Source organism: Plecotus auritus (genome assembly GCF_963455305.1).
Source record: "Plecotus auritus genome assembly, chromosome: 3".
Lineage (NCBI taxonomy): Eukaryota > Metazoa > Chordata > Mammalia > Chiroptera > Vespertilionidae > Plecotus > Plecotus auritus.
Window position 1 is genome coordinate 191,654,449 of NC_137772.1, and position 18,297 is coordinate 191,672,745.

General features: G+C 37.8%; 1 protein-coding gene across 2 annotated transcripts in view; it reads left to right on the forward strand.

Annotated features, from left to right (window-relative positions):
* The window catches only part of ITPR2 (inositol 1,4,5-trisphosphate receptor type 2), a 456,678-nt gene that overhangs the window by 186,422 nt on the left and 251,959 nt on the right, over positions 1-18,297 (forward strand). For both annotated transcript variants that reach the window (XM_080660463.1, XM_080660464.1), the window contains exons 25-26: positions 682-847; positions 3,336-3,509. In XM_080660463.1, the coding sequence (XP_080516589.1) occupies positions 682-847; positions 3,336-3,509 (340 nt within the window). The remainder of the gene's footprint in view (positions 1-681; positions 848-3,335; positions 3,510-18,297) is intronic.

The following is an 18,297-nucleotide window of genomic DNA, read 5'->3' on the forward strand; positions in this document are numbered from 1 at the left end:
GGCTTTGTTTTTATATTGTTTTGCCCATTTTTGTTGTTATCATGTGTGTTTTCCTCTTCAAGTATTTCATTATTCTTGAGAAGTGAGGGTAAATCGGTGCCCGATTTTCACCTTAAAATAAGTAGACTTTTTATCCAGAGGAATCTTGCTCAGAGTCCAAATAAATGAAACACACAGAGCCGCTGAGGGGATGGTGGGATGCGTGTGCGCATATGCACTGCACCTCCTCAGCCCTGCCCCACCTGACACCGAGTTCTGTAGGCTCAAAGTCAACCCTTGGTGTACATCCAGCCTAGTATGTCTTCTCAACAGACGCTTTGGGTTGGTTCAGATCCCTATCTTTTTCCATTGCCTCCTTGACTAACCCGTCCCGGTGTGCCTGGGAAACAGTGCAAACGCTGCAAGCCCCACAGCCTGGAAACCCCTCCGCCCTGGACACCAGGGGGCAGTTGGTCGCCCCTGCTTTCATGGGCAGACACAGGCTGTTCTTTGTGCTTTGTTTCCTTCTCAGTTACATGAGAGAAGAAAAAGAGTAAAAATGTCGTCCTTTTTCCTTTCCAATTTGTGTGTGTGGGGGGTGGGAGGGAGAGTGCTATCTCAGAATGTATAAGCAGTTTTAACTACCTATGGTTAGGTTTGATATCGACACAATTTATTTTAGAATTATTTTTGGCTTTATAGAAAGGAAAAAAATCCAGTTCAACTTGATGACGAAGGCGGCAGGACATTTTTGCGGGTCCTCATTCATCTGATCATGCATGACTACCCTCCTCTGCTGTCAGGAGCTCTGCAGCTTCTGTTCAAGCACTTCAGCCAGAGAGCGGAAGTTTTACAGGCGTTTAAACAGGTGAGACTGGGCCCCTCGGTGGCTCCAGCGGGGAGCTCCCCAAGCGCAGCTTAGAACACCCAACCCGACTCCCGGCTGCAGACTTAATGAGCCTGCGCAGCTTTTCCTGGAGACACGCTCTGTTTTAAAGATAGATATGGCCTTGTCATAAGCCACGGCATGATCTGTTTTATAAAGAGTGCCCACAGGTGATTTTAAGTTAATATCTTTAATGTAAATGACAGGCTCTATGATTTAGGAAGGCACTAGGGGATAATGCCGTATCAGGAATTTTGTGGCTGCTGCTGCTCTGTTGACCTCAGATTTACCGATAAATTTGGGTAGGACAATCAGTAGCACTGAAATATAATGTTATGTGATTGAGAAATGTGTACATCCAAAAGAAAGAAATTATTATGGATCTAATCTTTTTCGTTGTCATTTTTGAATGACATAGAATTTTTTTTTATGCCTGAAGGGAGATTTTTATTTTAATAGGTCACAAAATTATTTTTTTAAATTTCTTTATTGATTAAGGTATTACATGTGTTTCCTTATCCCCCCATTGCCCTCCCCCACCCCCGCACTCATGCCCTCACCCCCCTGTTGTCTGTGTCCATTGGTTAGGCTTATATGCATGCATACAAGTCCTTTGGTTGATCTCTCCCCCTTACTGCCACCCTCCCTACCTTCCCTCTGAGGTTTGACTGTCTGATCGATGCTTCTCTGTCTCTGAATCTTTTTTTTTTATCAGTTTATGTTGTTCATTATATTCTATACTAGAGGCCCGGTGCATGAAAATTTATGCACTGGAAGGGGGGGGTCCCTCAGCCCAGCCTGCCCCTTCTCACAGTCCGGGAGCCCTCAGGGGAAGGCGATGCCCCCATCACACCTCTGCTGCTGCCACTGCCGGCAGCACAAGCCTCGGCCGGCCCTGGTTACCTGAGCCTTGGGCGGCCCTGGGTGGCTGGGCAGCTGCCATCCGAGGCTTGCCTGCGCCTCAGGCTGGCCCTGGGTGGCTGGGGGGCTGAGGGGACTGGGGACTCCAGAGGCAGGTGCGCAGAGCGGCTGGGCCTGCCTCCTGGCGGGGCTGATGGGACTGGCGGGACTGGGCACCGCCATCTTGTGGCTGTGGGTGCCGCCATCTTTGAGGGTGGGACAGTCAATTAGCATATTCCCTCCTTATTGGCTGTGGGTGCCACTATCTTTGAGGGCAGGGCAATCAATTAGCATATTCCCTCCTAATTGGCTGTAGGCGCCACCATCTATGTGACAGCATGAGGGTCAATTAGCGCATTCTCTCTTTATTAGATAGGAAATGAGTGAGATCATGTGATATTTATCCTTCTGTGACTGGCTTATTCCACTTAGCATAATGCTCTCCAGTTCCATCCATGCTGTTGCAAATGATAAGATTTTCTTTTTTCTTTTTTTTTTTTTTAACCGCAGGGTAGTATTCCACTGTGTAGATGTATCATAGTTTTTTAATCCACTCATCTGCTGGTGGGCACTTAGGCTGTTTCCAAATCTTAGCTATGGTGAATTGTGCTGCTGTGAACATAGGGGTGCATATATTCTTTCTAATTGGTGTTTCTCATTTCTTGGGATATATTCCTAGAAGTGGGATCACTGTGTCAAATGGGAGTTCCATTTTTATTTTTTTGAGGAAACTCCATACTGTTCTCCACAGTGGCTGCACCAGTCTGCATTCCCACCAGCAGTGCACGAGGGTTCCTTTTTCTCCACATCTTCACAGGCACTTTGATTTATTGATGATAGCCATTCTGACAGGTGTGAGATGGTACTGCATTGTCGTTTTGATTTGCATGTCTAGGATAATTACTGACTTTGAGCATGTTTTCATATGTCTCTTGGCCTTCCTTCTGTCTTCTTGAGACTTAATGAATAATAACTGCTTACATATGTTTCACAAATATTTATTTTATTTATTAGAGCATTGGTCTTCATTAGGAAGCTTTACAAGAATATAAATTACTTTTTTCATTTTTTTAAATAAAAAGGAGTAATTATTTATATAAATTGATATAATTATGCATATATTTGTATTATATGATACATATAAGTTATGATAAAATAAAAGTTGATATCATGAGCTTTAGACTGTATTGGTATGTTCTTCCACTTATTTTTATGTTTCTACTTCTTTCAAAACAGAGAGAGTCTTAGAAAAATTAACTTTCACAGTGAAATTAAAGTTAGGGTATCTTTTATTTCAAATTACTCTTTAGCACTTAGAAGAGCTTTGTTAGGGTTCATTCCTTTTACATATGTAATTCTTGAGAACATATGAATATACTGGATAGAGTTTACAGATACTTCAAGGTGAATTTTCCCAGTCAATATACATCTAAATATAAATAAACATTCCAGTAATATTAATCTTCAACTGATAGATAAATATGTAAAAACTTGGAATTTTAGACATAAATGAAATAGGAATACAGAAAGTCCTTAAGTAAATCAAGGGTTGAAATTCTTCTGTTTCCAGGTGCAATTGCTGGTGTCCAATCAAGATGTAGATAACTACAAGCAAATAAAGGCAGATCTCGACCAGCTTCGACTAACTGTAGAAAAATCTGAGTTATGGGTTGAGAAGAGCAGCAGCTATGAGAATGGAGAAATGGGTGAAAACCAAGTGAAAGGTGGTGAAGAGCCAATTGAGGTTTGTTTTCAGTATCTATTTTGAAATAATTCAAAGGATATATTTTAAAACATAGGCCCCACAGTCAAAATTGTTTATAAAAATTTTTTTTTTCTGAGTAACAGAACATAAAATTTACATTTGCCAAGTCAATTAACTGCATTAACCTGCACTTTGGGTAATTCTTGTCAATTGCTACCACCTCTTATGGCATCTGCCTACTTTTCCACTGTAAATCATGTAATCCAGGAATCAGGACAACAGGAGGGAGTGAGATGGAGGGAAAAAAGGAATGGGTCTTGAACGTAGACCAAAAAAAAAGGTGCATTTTTGTTGTCATCGTTCACTGTGGCTATTTATTGCAACTTGTAAGCCGATCCTTTCATTATTGTGACAATAGTATCTAAATGGAAGGACAATATATGCTTTATTATCAACATGAAAATACCAAGTCTATGTTTGATCTGAAGAAGTAAGATGATGATGGTAAGTCTCTGCTGTATTAGTTTTAGTTTTCAATGGAGTAATTAGTTGCTGTTTTCACATTTCACTAACTATGAAATAACCATTAAAATATTAAAGCAGTATTTAAATGATAATACTTAGATAAGTAAGCCAGTGCCAATGTCATCATTGATGATATAGTAAATTTCTTAAAATGTCTGTATGGACAGGTAGTTAGTCCCCACCAATTCATGTATACCTACTACTAAGGTTAGAAATTTTTTTTACTTCAAGTCATGGTGATGCTATAAGTTCAGACTTGAACACAATCTTTTCATCTATTATTTCTTTCTTGCTTTCTTGCATTGGTTAGTAAGATTCTCCAGTACAATGTTAAATAGAAGTGGTGAGATTGGTCATTCTTGTCTTACTTCTGATTTTAAAGGTGATAATTTTAATATTCTACTACTGAACATGTTTATTTTACATTTTTTTAGGATACTCTATCAATTGAGGAAGTGCCCTTCTATTCCTTCTATTCCTAGTTGGCTAATTATTTTTTTTTACCATGAATAATTATTGACTTTAATTAGATGTAGCTGATGCATCAATATTATTTTTCTTTAATCTACTAATTTTAATAACATGAATCATAAGTACAGCTTCTATTATAGAAAGCTTGCATTCTAGAATAAAGGTATCATTGTTAATATTTTATATATTGCTAGATCTGGCTTGTTAATACTTTGCTTAGGATTTTACATCTATGTTGTCATTAAGATTGGTCTGTAATTTTTCTTTCTTGTACTGTTCCTGCCAGGTTTAGACTAGTTCCATTAAACAAATAAAGTGCAAAATATTACCCTATTTTTGTGTAAGATTGGAATGATCTGTTCTGTGGATGTTTGGTAAAACTTGTCTATAAATCTGCCTGGGTCTTGGATTTAGTTTGGGGGATGATTTTAATTACAGATTAATTATTTTTAATGCTTATAAATTCATTTATATTTTCTATTTTGGGTCAGTGATATATTTTTCTAAGTCACATGTTTTCAAATTTATTGCTATTATTTGTTCATAGTCTTTCATTATCTTCTCCTGTATCTGTAGCTTCCTACCCTTTTTTTCATTCTTTATATTATTTATTTTGTCTCCTTTCTTTTCTATGCCTCAATTTTACCACAGTTGTTATCTATTTTATTTATCTTGTTTAAAGAACCTGCTCTTGGCTTTGTTAAGCTTCTGGATTTGGTTGCCATTTTATTATATTTATTCTACTATTCTCTAACCTTTTATGTTGGCATGCTTTTCAGACTTTAAAACAATTTAATGGTATATTTTTCTTTTAAGAAGTTGCATTCCACAAATTTTGACAAATGGTATTTTTATTATTGTTCAGCATTAGATATTTAAGCATTTCCATTATGATTTCTTCTTTGGCCCAGAATCACTTGGAAGTGATTTTTAAAATTTCCAAATATGTAGGTAAATTTTTTTGTTACTGAATTCTTAATTAATGGTGGCAAGAAAATCTGGTTATGATGATATCAGTTCTCCAAAATTTTTTGAGACTTGCTTTTGGCCCATTATACCATCAGGTTTTGTAAATGTTCTATGTAGCTTGAGAAGAGTGGGAATGAGTGCAGGATTCCTTATATATTATGCTTAAATCATCTGTCTACTTACTACTATTTTTGTTTTCTTGACATATCAGTTATTGAGATTTACTTATATTTTCTATTACAATGGTAGGTTTATAAAATTTCCTTTGTAGTTCTATTGATTTTTACTTTATATGTATTAAAAGGCTATTTTATTAGATGCTATATATTTTATTAGATGCTATATATTTAACATTATGTTTCACTAGGAACTAAACACTTTCACCAGTTGAGAATTCTTTTCTTTGACTTCTGGTTATATTAATGCATGTTTTCTGGCTTTTTGTTGCTTGTGTTGAGAAGTTTGCTGTCTGTAGACTAGTGCCTTGCTTTAATTCTGAAACTCTAGTTAAATGTATGTTAAACCTTGTTATTTCCTCCAGTTCTATTAGTTTCCCTTTTATATTTCCCTTACATGGGACTTTGTGCTGAATTTGAAAAATTTCTTTAGACTCATATGAGTCTACTTAGATATGTGTTATTGGCCGTTTACTCCACCTATTGACTTTGAAGTTCCAGCAATTATATTTTTCATACTTGAAATTAGATTTTTTTCAAATATATTTGGTCATTATGATCACTTTTTGTTGCTTGCTATTTTTGTGATTACAAAAGGATCTTTTATAGCCTGTATGTAATAATTCCATGATCTCAATTACTTGGGAGTTTATTATGATTCTCACTTCATTATATTTTTGGTCATCTTTGAAATGAGCTTATATATTTTTTAAAACAGACTTTATTTTCAGAACACTTTCAAATTTAGAAAAAAAAATTGTACAGAAAATACAGAACTTTCCCATATATTAATTCTTCTTCCCATTTCCTCTGTTATGAACATCTTACACTAGTGTGGTACATTTGTTACAATTGATGAGCCAATATTGACACATTATTATTAATTAAAGTCCATGGTTTACTTTAGATTCACTCTTTGTGTTTACAATTCTATGGGTTGTGACAAAAACATGTCATTTATCCACCATTACAGTGTTAGACTGCCCTGAAAATCTGCTCTGCTCTTCCTATTTGGCCTTCCTCATGAACCCCTGAACTCTTGGCAACCGCTGATATATATATTTTTTAAATACATTTTTATTGATTTCAGAGAGGAAGGGAGAGGGAGAGAGAGAGATAGAAACATCAATGATGAGAGAGAATCATTGATCGGCTGCCTCCTGCCCCCCTCCCCCGCACCCCCCTCCCCTTGCTGGAGTCAAGCCTGCAACCCAGGCATGTGCCCTTGACTGGAATTGAACTTGGGACCCTGCAGTCCATAGCCTGACGCTCTATCTATTGAGCCAAACCAGCTAGGGCACCACTGATATTTTTAATTCCCTTGTAGTTATGCCTTCTCCAGAGTGTCATATAGTTGCCATCATACAGTATGTAGCTTTTTGCAGACTGGCTTCTTTCATTTAGTAATAGACATTTGAGGTTCTTCCATGTCCTTTTAAAACAGGGATGGGGAACATATGGCCTGCAGGCCATATAAGGCCTGCGAAATCATTTGGTCTGGCCCTGCCAAGGCATTAGGGGTGAGTTAATTAAATGTTTGAACAAATATAGCAGCCTAATTTTTAAGTTGATAATTTTGTAATTGCCCTGCAAATGATGTTGTAAGTATCCAAATGACCCTTGGCAGAACAAAGGTTCCCCACCCCTGTTTTATAGCTGGCTAGTTCATTTTTCTTTAGTCACTGAAAAAACTCCCTTGTCTGGATGTACTACAGTTTGTTTATCCATTTATCTATTGAAGGGCATCTTGGTTGCTTCCAATTTGGGGCCATTATGAGTAAAGCAGCTCTAAACATTTGAGTAGACATTGAGCTCCTGTCTTTGACTTCAGACCTGGAGGTTGAAATCTGACATGCTTTCCTCCTTAGAGTATCTGTGATGGCCTATTGCTGTGACCAGGGGTACTGCTAGCCTGAGACCAAGTCAGAAGGCAGTGGTCTGGGTGAGCTCCTCAAATTTGATACTTGCTCAGAGTAAACTTACTCTCTGGGTTACAGAGCTAGCAGTATTGGCATTTGCCTTCAGGGAAACTTACCATTTTACCTTGCAGCTTGGACCTCTCTGATCTGGATTCAGGTTACATTTTTTTCCTTTGTAGATGGAGGGTGGGCTCCTTTGGGGTCATCCTTTATTTTCTGTGAATCTAGAAATGTATTTAAAATAGGTTATATATCTAGGATCTAGTTGTTTTGCAATAGAGGGCCATTTGCAGGTTTAAGTTTGTTATTCTTGCAGAAGTCCTTGGGAATGTGTTTACTTAGATGTTTAGTAATTTAAAAATATCTATTATGAATTTAGATTTTTCAGAACTTTATATATGGAATGCCTCTGAGGCTTATGTTTAATCCAGAGAAGATTTCCGTTGCCTCTTTGAGCCACTTTAAAATACATTTTGTAACCATATGAAACAAAGTTTTTGGCTTGGAAACTTTAGGGCTCCTTTATTAGGGGGAATGCTAGTCCCAATCTTGAGGTAATCGGGCTTGTCTTTGTATATAGGAGCTCAGGAGAGTTATTCTCCCCCACCCCTGTTTTTATGGCTTCTGCCAAGCCAAATGCAAGACAGGTACCCCTTTACTCTTCTCTGGCCGCATCTTCCCCTGCTTTATCTCTGCGGGTGTCTCCTTCAGGTATACCTGGTTCTAAGGCAGGATCCCTGTCAGACTTCCCGTCTTGCTTGGGAACCAGGCTTTGCTTTCTTTCCTTGTGTGTGTGTATGAGCCGTGTTAAAACTCAGTGTCCAGCCCTGGCTGGTGTGGCTCAGCTGGTTGGGCATTGTTCCGTGCACTGAAACATTGCCTGTTTGATTCCTAGTCAGAGCATATGCCCGGGTTGCAGGCTTGATCCCTGGTAGGGGGAGTGCAGGAGGCAGCTGATCAATGTTTGCTCACATATCATTGTTTCTCTCTCTTCCTCTCCCTTCCTCTCTCTCTAAAAAAATCATTAAAAAAATCTTTAAACAACAACAACAACAACAACAACAAAAAAAAAACACCTCAGTGTCCAGGTTATCAGGTACAGACTGATGCCATTAAGGCCAACAATAAATCCAGTGTTTGATAACCCCTTTGAGAATTTGATGTATTTCTGGCCTCCATTTGCTTCCTTCTCTTAACTTTAAGGATATTTTAAATATTTTGTCTGTCACTCAGAAGTGTTGTACACTCCTACTTTGTCGTATTCTATATTAGACAGTTCTCAACAGTGGAAAACTCTTCTTTATTTCCAGCCCCTGTATTTATCCTTGTAATGTCTGTACTCTGATGCCAGGTTTGAGGCAATATCAGCCCTGTCTGAACTTCCTCTACTTGATTGCTGTCAAGTTTCCCCAGAGCAAAAATCTTTGTTTTGAACATTCTGCTTAAAGTGCTACCATCATGCCTCCTTGCCATACACACCTGAATTTCTCATTTCCCTTCTTCAAGTTTGATATCTGGAATCAAGTCTAATATTTGAGATTTGACTCTTGGTGACAAAGAATGAGCACATAGAGTGGACATCCTTAAAAGAGTATGACATAACGTTTGATTCAGTACTGAACTGTGGAGTACAGGAGAGGGAGAGGCCACTGTGGGCCTGGCTGCTTGCAGAAGGCCTCCCTACTTGGGGGGATTGAGAGGATTTACTTAGCTAATGGATTCACAAATAGTAACAAGAGAAGCAGCAGAGTGAGGCAAGAATAAGTGATTTGTATTTGAAGTAACGGGAATTTGGGAGCCTTTGAAGATTCTTGGGTAGGGAGGGGAGTATACTGTCTAGGAAATGGTCTGGCAGAACTGAGGGTGGTTCAGCAGAACAGGAGACTAGAGGTGGGGACCAATTAGGAGCCTGTTGTCCACGTTCAGGTGTGAGGTTATGTAAGCATGAACCAGGGAAGCGGCTGTATACAAGTAGGTGGATTGAGAAGCCAGGAGAATAGAACATTATAATTGATTAATATAAGGTGAAAAAAAGTGAGAAACTACAGAGTTACTAACTTGTACACAGCCAACCAATCCATGTTATGCAATGAACCAACTGCCAAAGACAGTGACAATTCATTGTCAACAGGATGAAATATGTCACAATCCGAGTGGAAACAGCCAGTCGCAGTCAGCACTCTATCAGGTCAATACAGATAATCATCCTTTGTTGTTTAGTAAACTCTTACAAAGGCTCTAAACACAGGATGATTGGCATTGTTTTCAAACAGCTCATAATGATGTAACGACGTGTCTGCTTAGATATCAGAAGACCAGATAACATTAATGTGGTTCTTCATTTTAGTCATAAAAAATGTTTCCAATAACATAAAAGTGGTGTTTTGTTTTTTTCCCCCTCAGTGCTAAGTTCTGTTTACTCTGGGCAATAAATGTGAATTTACGTTCCGTCAAAGAACAAATCTCATAGGTGGTCCAAAATGATCCCAATACTGTACTTGATCTCTTACAAATAGGAGGATGGGATGGATTTGGTCATCTAATAAATCCATTGTGTTATTGTGTATTATAGTGTTTCCTTTTATTAAACATATCTTCCAGGGCACTAAAGACTATAGCATCATTGCTGAAAGCTTAAAAGCTAGAGGATAGCAAGTTGGCAGTATCAGTAGCATTACTAATTCATCACATTCAAATACATGTTGACTTCTAAATATAGGAAGGAGGGATTAACTTAGGAAACTGTATCCAAGTGGGTTAAGTCAGGATTGCCCTTTATGTTCATCCACCTTTTAATTAAGGGTTGTGAAGCAGGTCACTTGGGTATCACAGCGCTTCTAAAAGAAGTGCCCACTCAAGTTATCTATTTTGGCTATTCATTTTTCTTGACAATGATTGTACCTATATGGGTATATCTATATTTATCTCTCATCTATAATCCCTATGTGTGGTTTCTGCTTCTTTAAAAAAAGCAAACACTCTCTCACTGATCTAAAGTCTGACGTTTAAACCATCTACCTAGTTTTTTCGTTTTCAGGGTTTCCAACAGATTCATTGTCATATTCATGCATTCTAGATTTATATCTGCTGGGTTTTGCTTCATGACTTTTTGCTCTTTTAATGGATGTGTGATGTAAGGAATAAAATGAGCTGAAAAAATGTCCCCAGGGGCTCACTCTGTATTGTCTGGACAACAAACTGGCCAGACTGGTTTTGTGAGGGTAGAGGCAGGGTGTAAGGGGGAGGGAGAGGGTGGTTATCTTCTCTTCCAAGAGGCTGTACCCTAATTTGGCTTCTGATGGGACCTGTGGCTTCTGCTCTTCAGGAGGAGCAGTCCAATTCCTGTGGGTCCCATAACTGGAGTCCCTGATCAATTCCAGAGATCCTGCTGCTAAGCCTGGTAATCTATCTTGATTGATAAGTTACTCTCAGACTTGCCCTGTAAGAAATTTCAACGAGGTGGGGCATGGCGCAGTTACTCGGAAACCTAGACCCATACTCTTGTTGAGCAGAGTGCTCAGCACCTTTTTCTGGGATGATGGAAAGAAGAGGGATACATGCCTTCTCTTCTCTTGTTGACACTCAGCTTGTAGTTTCCCCTTTCCCAGTAAAGCTATTCTTTATCTGTGCTGGGTGATGCTGTGGATAATCCTGGGCATGTGGCAACCAGAGAGACCCACCTGGGGCGAGGAGTAGCATTTTTCACTTTATGATGATTTTAAACAGCCTTATATTTAAAAGTCCTTTCAGAAGAGTTCCTGATTGTTTGCATTTAATGATACAGTCTCATTGTTGAGTGTTTTGTGTTCTTTCTGAACACCAACTTTCCTCAGAGGCACTTGAATTTTAGTTTGCAGATTTATCTTAGTGAGAGAATGAATTTAATTCCTTTCCTTCTTTTCCTCTTTCTTCCCTTCTCTTCATTGTTGTTTTTTTTTTTTCCCTCCCTAAGCACACCTTCTTTGACTGATGGTCCACATCCCATTACTCTTTAAAAGCAAAGACTGGTTTCCATTCCTGGGCTACCACATCTGATCCTTTTTCTTTGATGAAGAAAACAGGCAAGGAGGCAGGTCCCTCTAGATTCTAGAAGGATATCTTGAAAGAAAATTGTGCTTTCCCAAGTGTTGGTACTTGGATTCTGCACAGCAGGAAATAGTTCTGTATGAACTTTGTTTCTTTGGCAAAACTTGTGATTGACAGACTTGTGATGAAAGTAACTGGTAGTATGTCTAACCTTCATGACTTGGTCCAGAAATGTCCATGAGTTTTAGACAGCTCTTCCTACACTACCTGGTTGAGGGATGCTATCATAATTGCACAAAGAACTTTTATCCATTACTTTTGGAGAGTGATTTTCTGAGTTTTCCTTTCATGGGATTTATTTTCTTGTCTCTGTTTTCTATTTTTGCCTCAGATCTCATCACATATTTTACTTGTTTATATGACATTATAAACTTCTGTCCTTTATTTCTCAGCTAAGGCTACTGAAGATAATTTTTAATGATGAGTATAACTTAATAAGGCCTTTCACAAGACATGGTCTGAAAACTAAGTTTTGATTTTCAGTCAAATGTTACTTTACACATCTTCATTCTCTTTGGTTGTAATGTGAATTCTAATATAAATTGGTTCCTTGAATTACTTCCACTATAAGAATCTTTCCCTGCTTGTCTTCTGGCTTACATTTAAATTAATGCTGTTTTAGCATAAACTATCTGATTTGTATTTTTTTTTCACTTTGCTATTTGTTCTCAATTTATTATAAGTTGTTAGTGAGGATTAAACTTTCTATATGGTTTCTTTTTCTCAGAAAATGGCTTATAAGGAAATTATGGAAGTTGATTCATTCAAATCAGAACAAATATCATTAGGCCAAGCATAAACATTTCTGCAATGTTTTCTTGCTAAAGAATGAGTTTAAAAGTCGGTGCTGATTCCTTTCTCCCACATCTAACCCCCTTCTCACAGCTACGTTGGTGTGGGCTATAATATGAATGTGACCAGCGAAGCTTCTTCCACTAACACATCAGGTACCAGACTTAGCCTCTATGGGCTCCATGATATCACTGTTTTCATTTCCTGTACAGTGCTTCTAAGTCGCCCTGCGGACTGAAGGGTTGCCTGGCCTTTCTACATTTTATGTAATAGTGGCAAGGATTATATTAAACAGTATTATGTATTATAGTATACAAATATTGTAAAAAGCATGTAAAAAGTGTACATTTTGTATTATAATGGATGTCTGTGTTATAATTGCATTCTTGTGAAAACAACTATTCAGTTACATCGAACATACTTATCATTAGTCGAGTCTTTATTTTCCCAGTATCTCTCTAAGCAAATAATACACGCCAGTAGCACATTCTTTCTTATTACCATATCAGAGATACAGATAGTCAAGGATAAAGGGGTGTTTTCTAGGACCTCTGATTAACCATTATTAAATACTCATCCACATGACATCAAATGAGTAAAAAAAATACTGGTATTGTATTTGTGTTGGGAAGGGAAAACAGGTTTGGGATAAGGTTAGGAATATGTATTTACCCTCTGGAAGAGAAGGGCCTGAGTTGAGCGATGTCTGGAGGGAAATTATCTACTAGGAATGGTGGACACAGCCTCATCTGTGCACTGTCGATCTCAGGCCAAGTCTTCAGGCAGGCTTAGGCTCCAACCAGGGAAGCAGAAACTGTCACCCATGACCCAGGATGATCCATATTAGTTTCACATGCGAGGTCAGATAAGTAGATTAAGGGTAATTTTTGGGATTCTTCAACACTCTAGATATCTCCCTAAATGACTGTTACGTGATGTTACTCTTAGATGGTAGGAGAAAAAATACCTAATCATCGCACAATGAGGTTATATGAAGGAGATGACATTTATTATAAGAGCTTCAATTAAATTATAATCTGATTGGTCAATCACATAGAAAAGACTGATTATTAGATTTTTTTTAATGTTTTGGAGGGAGGTGGGCAGGTAAAGGGAAGATGTTTGACATCTGAAGTTGGGAGGAGAGTGATTGGTAAATAACACCTCTGAATTGGGTTGAATAGAGGTTACAGAAAGAGAAGGCTAAGGATTCAGATGGTGAGCAAAATGCTTTGCAGTCCTGCCAAGGAGGGACATCCTTTAACTTCAGTGGGGTGGGGTCAAGGAGAAAACATGTACTAAGCTATTTTAATCATCCAGCTGCAGGTGCGGGCAGTCCTACATTGTTGGATTTGGAAAGTTTTTTCTTAAAAGCATGATTTTCCTTGTTTAAATGAAGGAGATGGAGCTCCATTAATTGGTGCCAATGTTTAGTTCACTATATAGTTCACACAGTATTATTTTCTTGTATCATTTTACTCTTGATATATGAGTGTCCTTGTCTGATGCAAAATAAATTGTGAATAGAAGCCATAATAAAATCCAATATTTGATTAGGAATTCACTCTTTGAGTCTCTACCTAGAATCCTGCTGCCTTTCCAGTTTGCAGACTCTTCTAGAAAATTCTAGATTCTTCTGTATTGTTTCTGAATCTACTACTTTATGTTACACTATGCAGTTAAAAATATAGCTGCCTCTCTAAAATCACTTAACTAAGTAATTTTCCATATTGCATTAGAGGAAATAATGTTAAATTCTTCCAGATGATAGAAGGCAATTAGAATAAAGTACAAGGACTTTTGGAGTGCAGTAATTTTTCTTCATCACTGTTGTCAAAAGGAAAATTTGGATATCTATAAGCATGCCACTGTTCTTAGTATTGCACATTTTTTGGAGCCTACTCAGCTTCAGGACTTTGAATCAAATTACACCTCTACATTTTCCACCTTACTAGTATTTTGTCATTAGAATAAAGCCAGGACTTTGTAGATTTGGCCATTGACCTAGGACAAAAGTTGTATAAGATATAAAATACAACCAATTTCTCCTCTTTGTGGAGGAAAACTCTTGGAACACCTTCAACTTGGAGCATTTGGGCATCAAAATAAGGAGACAAAACCTAACCATGGTTATATAGTTTACATATTTCTTAAATTCCCCTAATCACTGCTTTGGAATCATCCAGATGTTCTATGGGTCCATATTTGTGTTCAGTTTAATTACATTAAATTATTTTCTGAAATTAAAATGGGCTGTTTATTGAATTCTCCAGTGTTGACTCCTTTTGTAGACTGCTTGCAATTTTTAATCAAAATAGTTATTCTTCATAATTCTTATACTTACAGAGGTTAGCATTGTCTATATCCTCCCCTAGGCTGAACTAAAGAGCTTTTTAGTAATGTAGCATGCTTTGTGTGAGATTACTTTTCTTAAAATAAGACAGTTGCTTTTTCTTCAGGTCATTGTTTGAAAAATAGACTTGAATGTATCTGCCAAAGGTTTGCCTTTATTTTAACTGTTTTTTTCTTTAAGTTGATATATATCCAAAAGCTCTGTTTTCTACCTTAGGAGCTTTGTCAGTCTTTGGACTTGGTTATATCTTAATCCTGCTTTGTGGTACAACTTGGTTTTCTTTAATATTTCTTCTCTTCTAGAAAAAAATGAATATGATTTTTAAAAAAATTGATTTTAAAAAGGAAGAGAAAGAGAGAGAGAGAGAGAGAGAGAGAGAGAGAGAGACATCTATCAGTTGCTTCCTGTACACACCCTGCCTGGGGATCGAACCAGTAACCTAGATATGTGTCCTGACCAGGAATCGAATCCACAACCTCTTGGTGTACAGGGCTATGCTCCAATCAACCAAGCCACCTGAGCAGAGCAATAATGTCTTTTAAAAATTCAGCTTACACCTAGCCAGTGTATCTCAGTGGTTGAGCAATGACTCATGAACCAGGGGGTTTACAGTTTGGTTAGATTCACAATTAAGGCAGAAGCCCAGGTTTCGGGCTTGATCCCCAATAGGAGGTATGCAGAAGGCATGCAGGAGATAGCTAATCAATGATTCTCTCTCATCGCTGATGTTTCTAGCCCTCTCTCTCTCTCCCTTTCTTTCTCTGAAGTCAATAAAAACATATTTAAAAAAATAAAATTCAGCTTTCACGTTTATGATCAGAAAGGGAAATTTAATTACATTTTTAGATTTTGCAATTTCCACGTCTCACTATAAGTTATTGTTGCTATCAAATAGAAACCCCATTTGTCTCATTCTCTTATCTCCAGTCTCTTTCTATCTAAATATTTTCCATTTTTATTAGCACTTGGGCTCCTTCCCTCCTCTGCACTGGCTTCACTTACATATATAGTTTTTCATCTTTTTATATAATGTTTTAGGATTCACTTAGTGTTTATTGTCTTGCAGACAATATCTTGCTTGTTTTTCTTTCTTATTTACCTGGAGTGGAGTTGAACTGCTTTTATTTTCCTCCTAGAATTTATTTGTATAGATAAATGACACAGCTCTGGAATTCTACAGTGATGTTTCGAAGGCTTTCAGTGTTCATGTCCTTTACTTTTTGCAGTACTAATTCTATTGAATGAAAGAGGCAAGGTGGTCAGAAAGGTAGCAGGTAATCTGGAAGAGTACCATCTATATATATAAAAGCCCAGTGACTGAACGGTGGAACCACCAGAACAACCGGTCGACCAGTCACTATGATGCGCACTGACCACCAGGGGGCAGACGCTCAACACAGGAGCTGCCCCCTGGTGGTCAATGCGCTCCCACAGTGGGAGTGCCACTCGGCTGACTGGGATGAGCGGCGCTCCCACAGCGGGCTGATCCCCGCAGGCCACGCCTCCCCACCAGTGCACAAATCCATGCACTGGGCCTCTAGTGTCACAATAAAACAAAAAGAGCGGGGTTTAAAGAAAATGGTAGTGAACCACCAAATCAAGTGCTAAAAGGAAGTTTTGATAATGAAAGTCATTGGCACATACAACACCGTTAGCACAATTTGTTATAGATTATTCTTTTGAGAGATTTAGTGGGAACAGTAATTGAAGATGCAAGACTACTTCCCTGAATGGGCAGGATCACTGCAAGTGCTTGGTTAGCCTCAACTTGGCCATATTTTTAAAGAGACGAGAAAGGATGAGTAGAGGGTAAAAACTGCCTGTGCACAAGAGAGAGGAAGGAAGCTGGGAGAGGAGGCAGGGAAGATGGCATTTTAAAAATCCATGCATCCTGAGTCCTTCCTCTCTGAGGTACAGCAGGGAAGGTAGACAGGCTTGTGGGTGATACTGGGAATTTTTAGATGGAAAGGGGAAATGGGTGTAGGGAATTTCCATGTGCTCAGTAAAACTGGCCTAAGAGGTTACTTGCTAAGGTAGAGTTCAGGTTGGGAACCTCCATCTTTGACAATAGTTGACTGGAGAGAAGCAAAAAAGGAATACAAAACTTACCGAGATGTGGCAAAGGCTCAACACTGATCAAGGCACTCTGCAATATTTCATCGACATTCTTTGACTTGCAAGGAAAGTTTTTTTCTCTCTTGGTTTGCATTAACTTTGTGATTTGTTATAGAACAGCGTAGGAACAACGGCTTGGTACAAATGAAATAATAATATCTATTGGCTTTATATATTTTTGTTACTTTTTCCTAAGTTTAGATTAGGGCCACCTTTAACTGAGAGAGCCCAACACCATCAATATAGGTGGGTTTTTTTTTTGTGTGTGTGTGTGTTTTTTTTTTGTTTGTTTTTTTTTTACCCAAGTTGAACTTGACATTTTTTCCATGTGCAATTTTGTACATATTGTAAATCAGGGAGGTAATCAGGCTCTACGTTACCAAATTGCACACTTTCTTGCAACATACACAGTCAATTCTTGCCACTTTCTGCACACTGTGATGTCTGTTTTTCTGCAATGCCTTTGTCTAAGGAGACTTCTTCACCTGACAAGTATCTCCCAGTCTCCCACAAATCTTGCATACTTAACTGGTTTTCATCTTTCAAGACCTTGGCTTCTACTTGACCTTCTTCATAAAGCTGTCTAAAGCAATAGCTATTTCCCCTCTCTCTCTGAGTAGTGAATTCTGCTCAGTTCAAATCCTTATTTTTATATTTCTGTTTTCTTAGGTAGACTCTGATTCTCTTGTGGGGAGGACCATATCTTATATTTCTTTTAGACCCATTCACCTTACCTAATACCAGACAGGGATTAGGTATTAATAAGTGTTCATGTATTAAGTTGTTTGTAACTGGTGTTTTATTTTCATATGGTGACTCCAATACTTGATATTTAAAATCTGTACACTATATATTTGTTTTTTATTGTATGCTACAGATAATGGTTGCTATAATGAAATATTTTTTCTGTTTCAGGTCCACTTAATAAGCTTTACTAACTTATTGATTTAAAATATTATTTTTAATATAAATGTTATTTTCCTTTCTTCATTTTCATGGTTTTGTACTTGCTTGGTTGGCCTTTAAGGATGTCATGGTAACCTGCCAAGGAATTTTTGGGTTAAGGTGTTCTTTCTTCCCATTCCTGAAATGTTTTTCAGCTATTATTACATTCTCCTTTACTCTTTTTTTTCCCCTGAAGTTCATCCCTGATGATATAATTATACCTTTATGCCCTGAATTTTTACTATTCCTTCTCTTATAGGCAATATAAAGTCATGATTTGTCTGATAAATTTAGCCTAAGGAAATACTCTGATAATGTTATATGTAATAACTTTTCTTTTACTTATCTTGTAATTTGTTATTGGGAAATGGTAATTTGCATGACTCATGCAAGCCAAGGAACTTTGCATTGGATAAAAAAAATTACAAAGGAAATGTCTTTTTTTTTTTTCTAAGTTGAATAATTCATTACAAAAT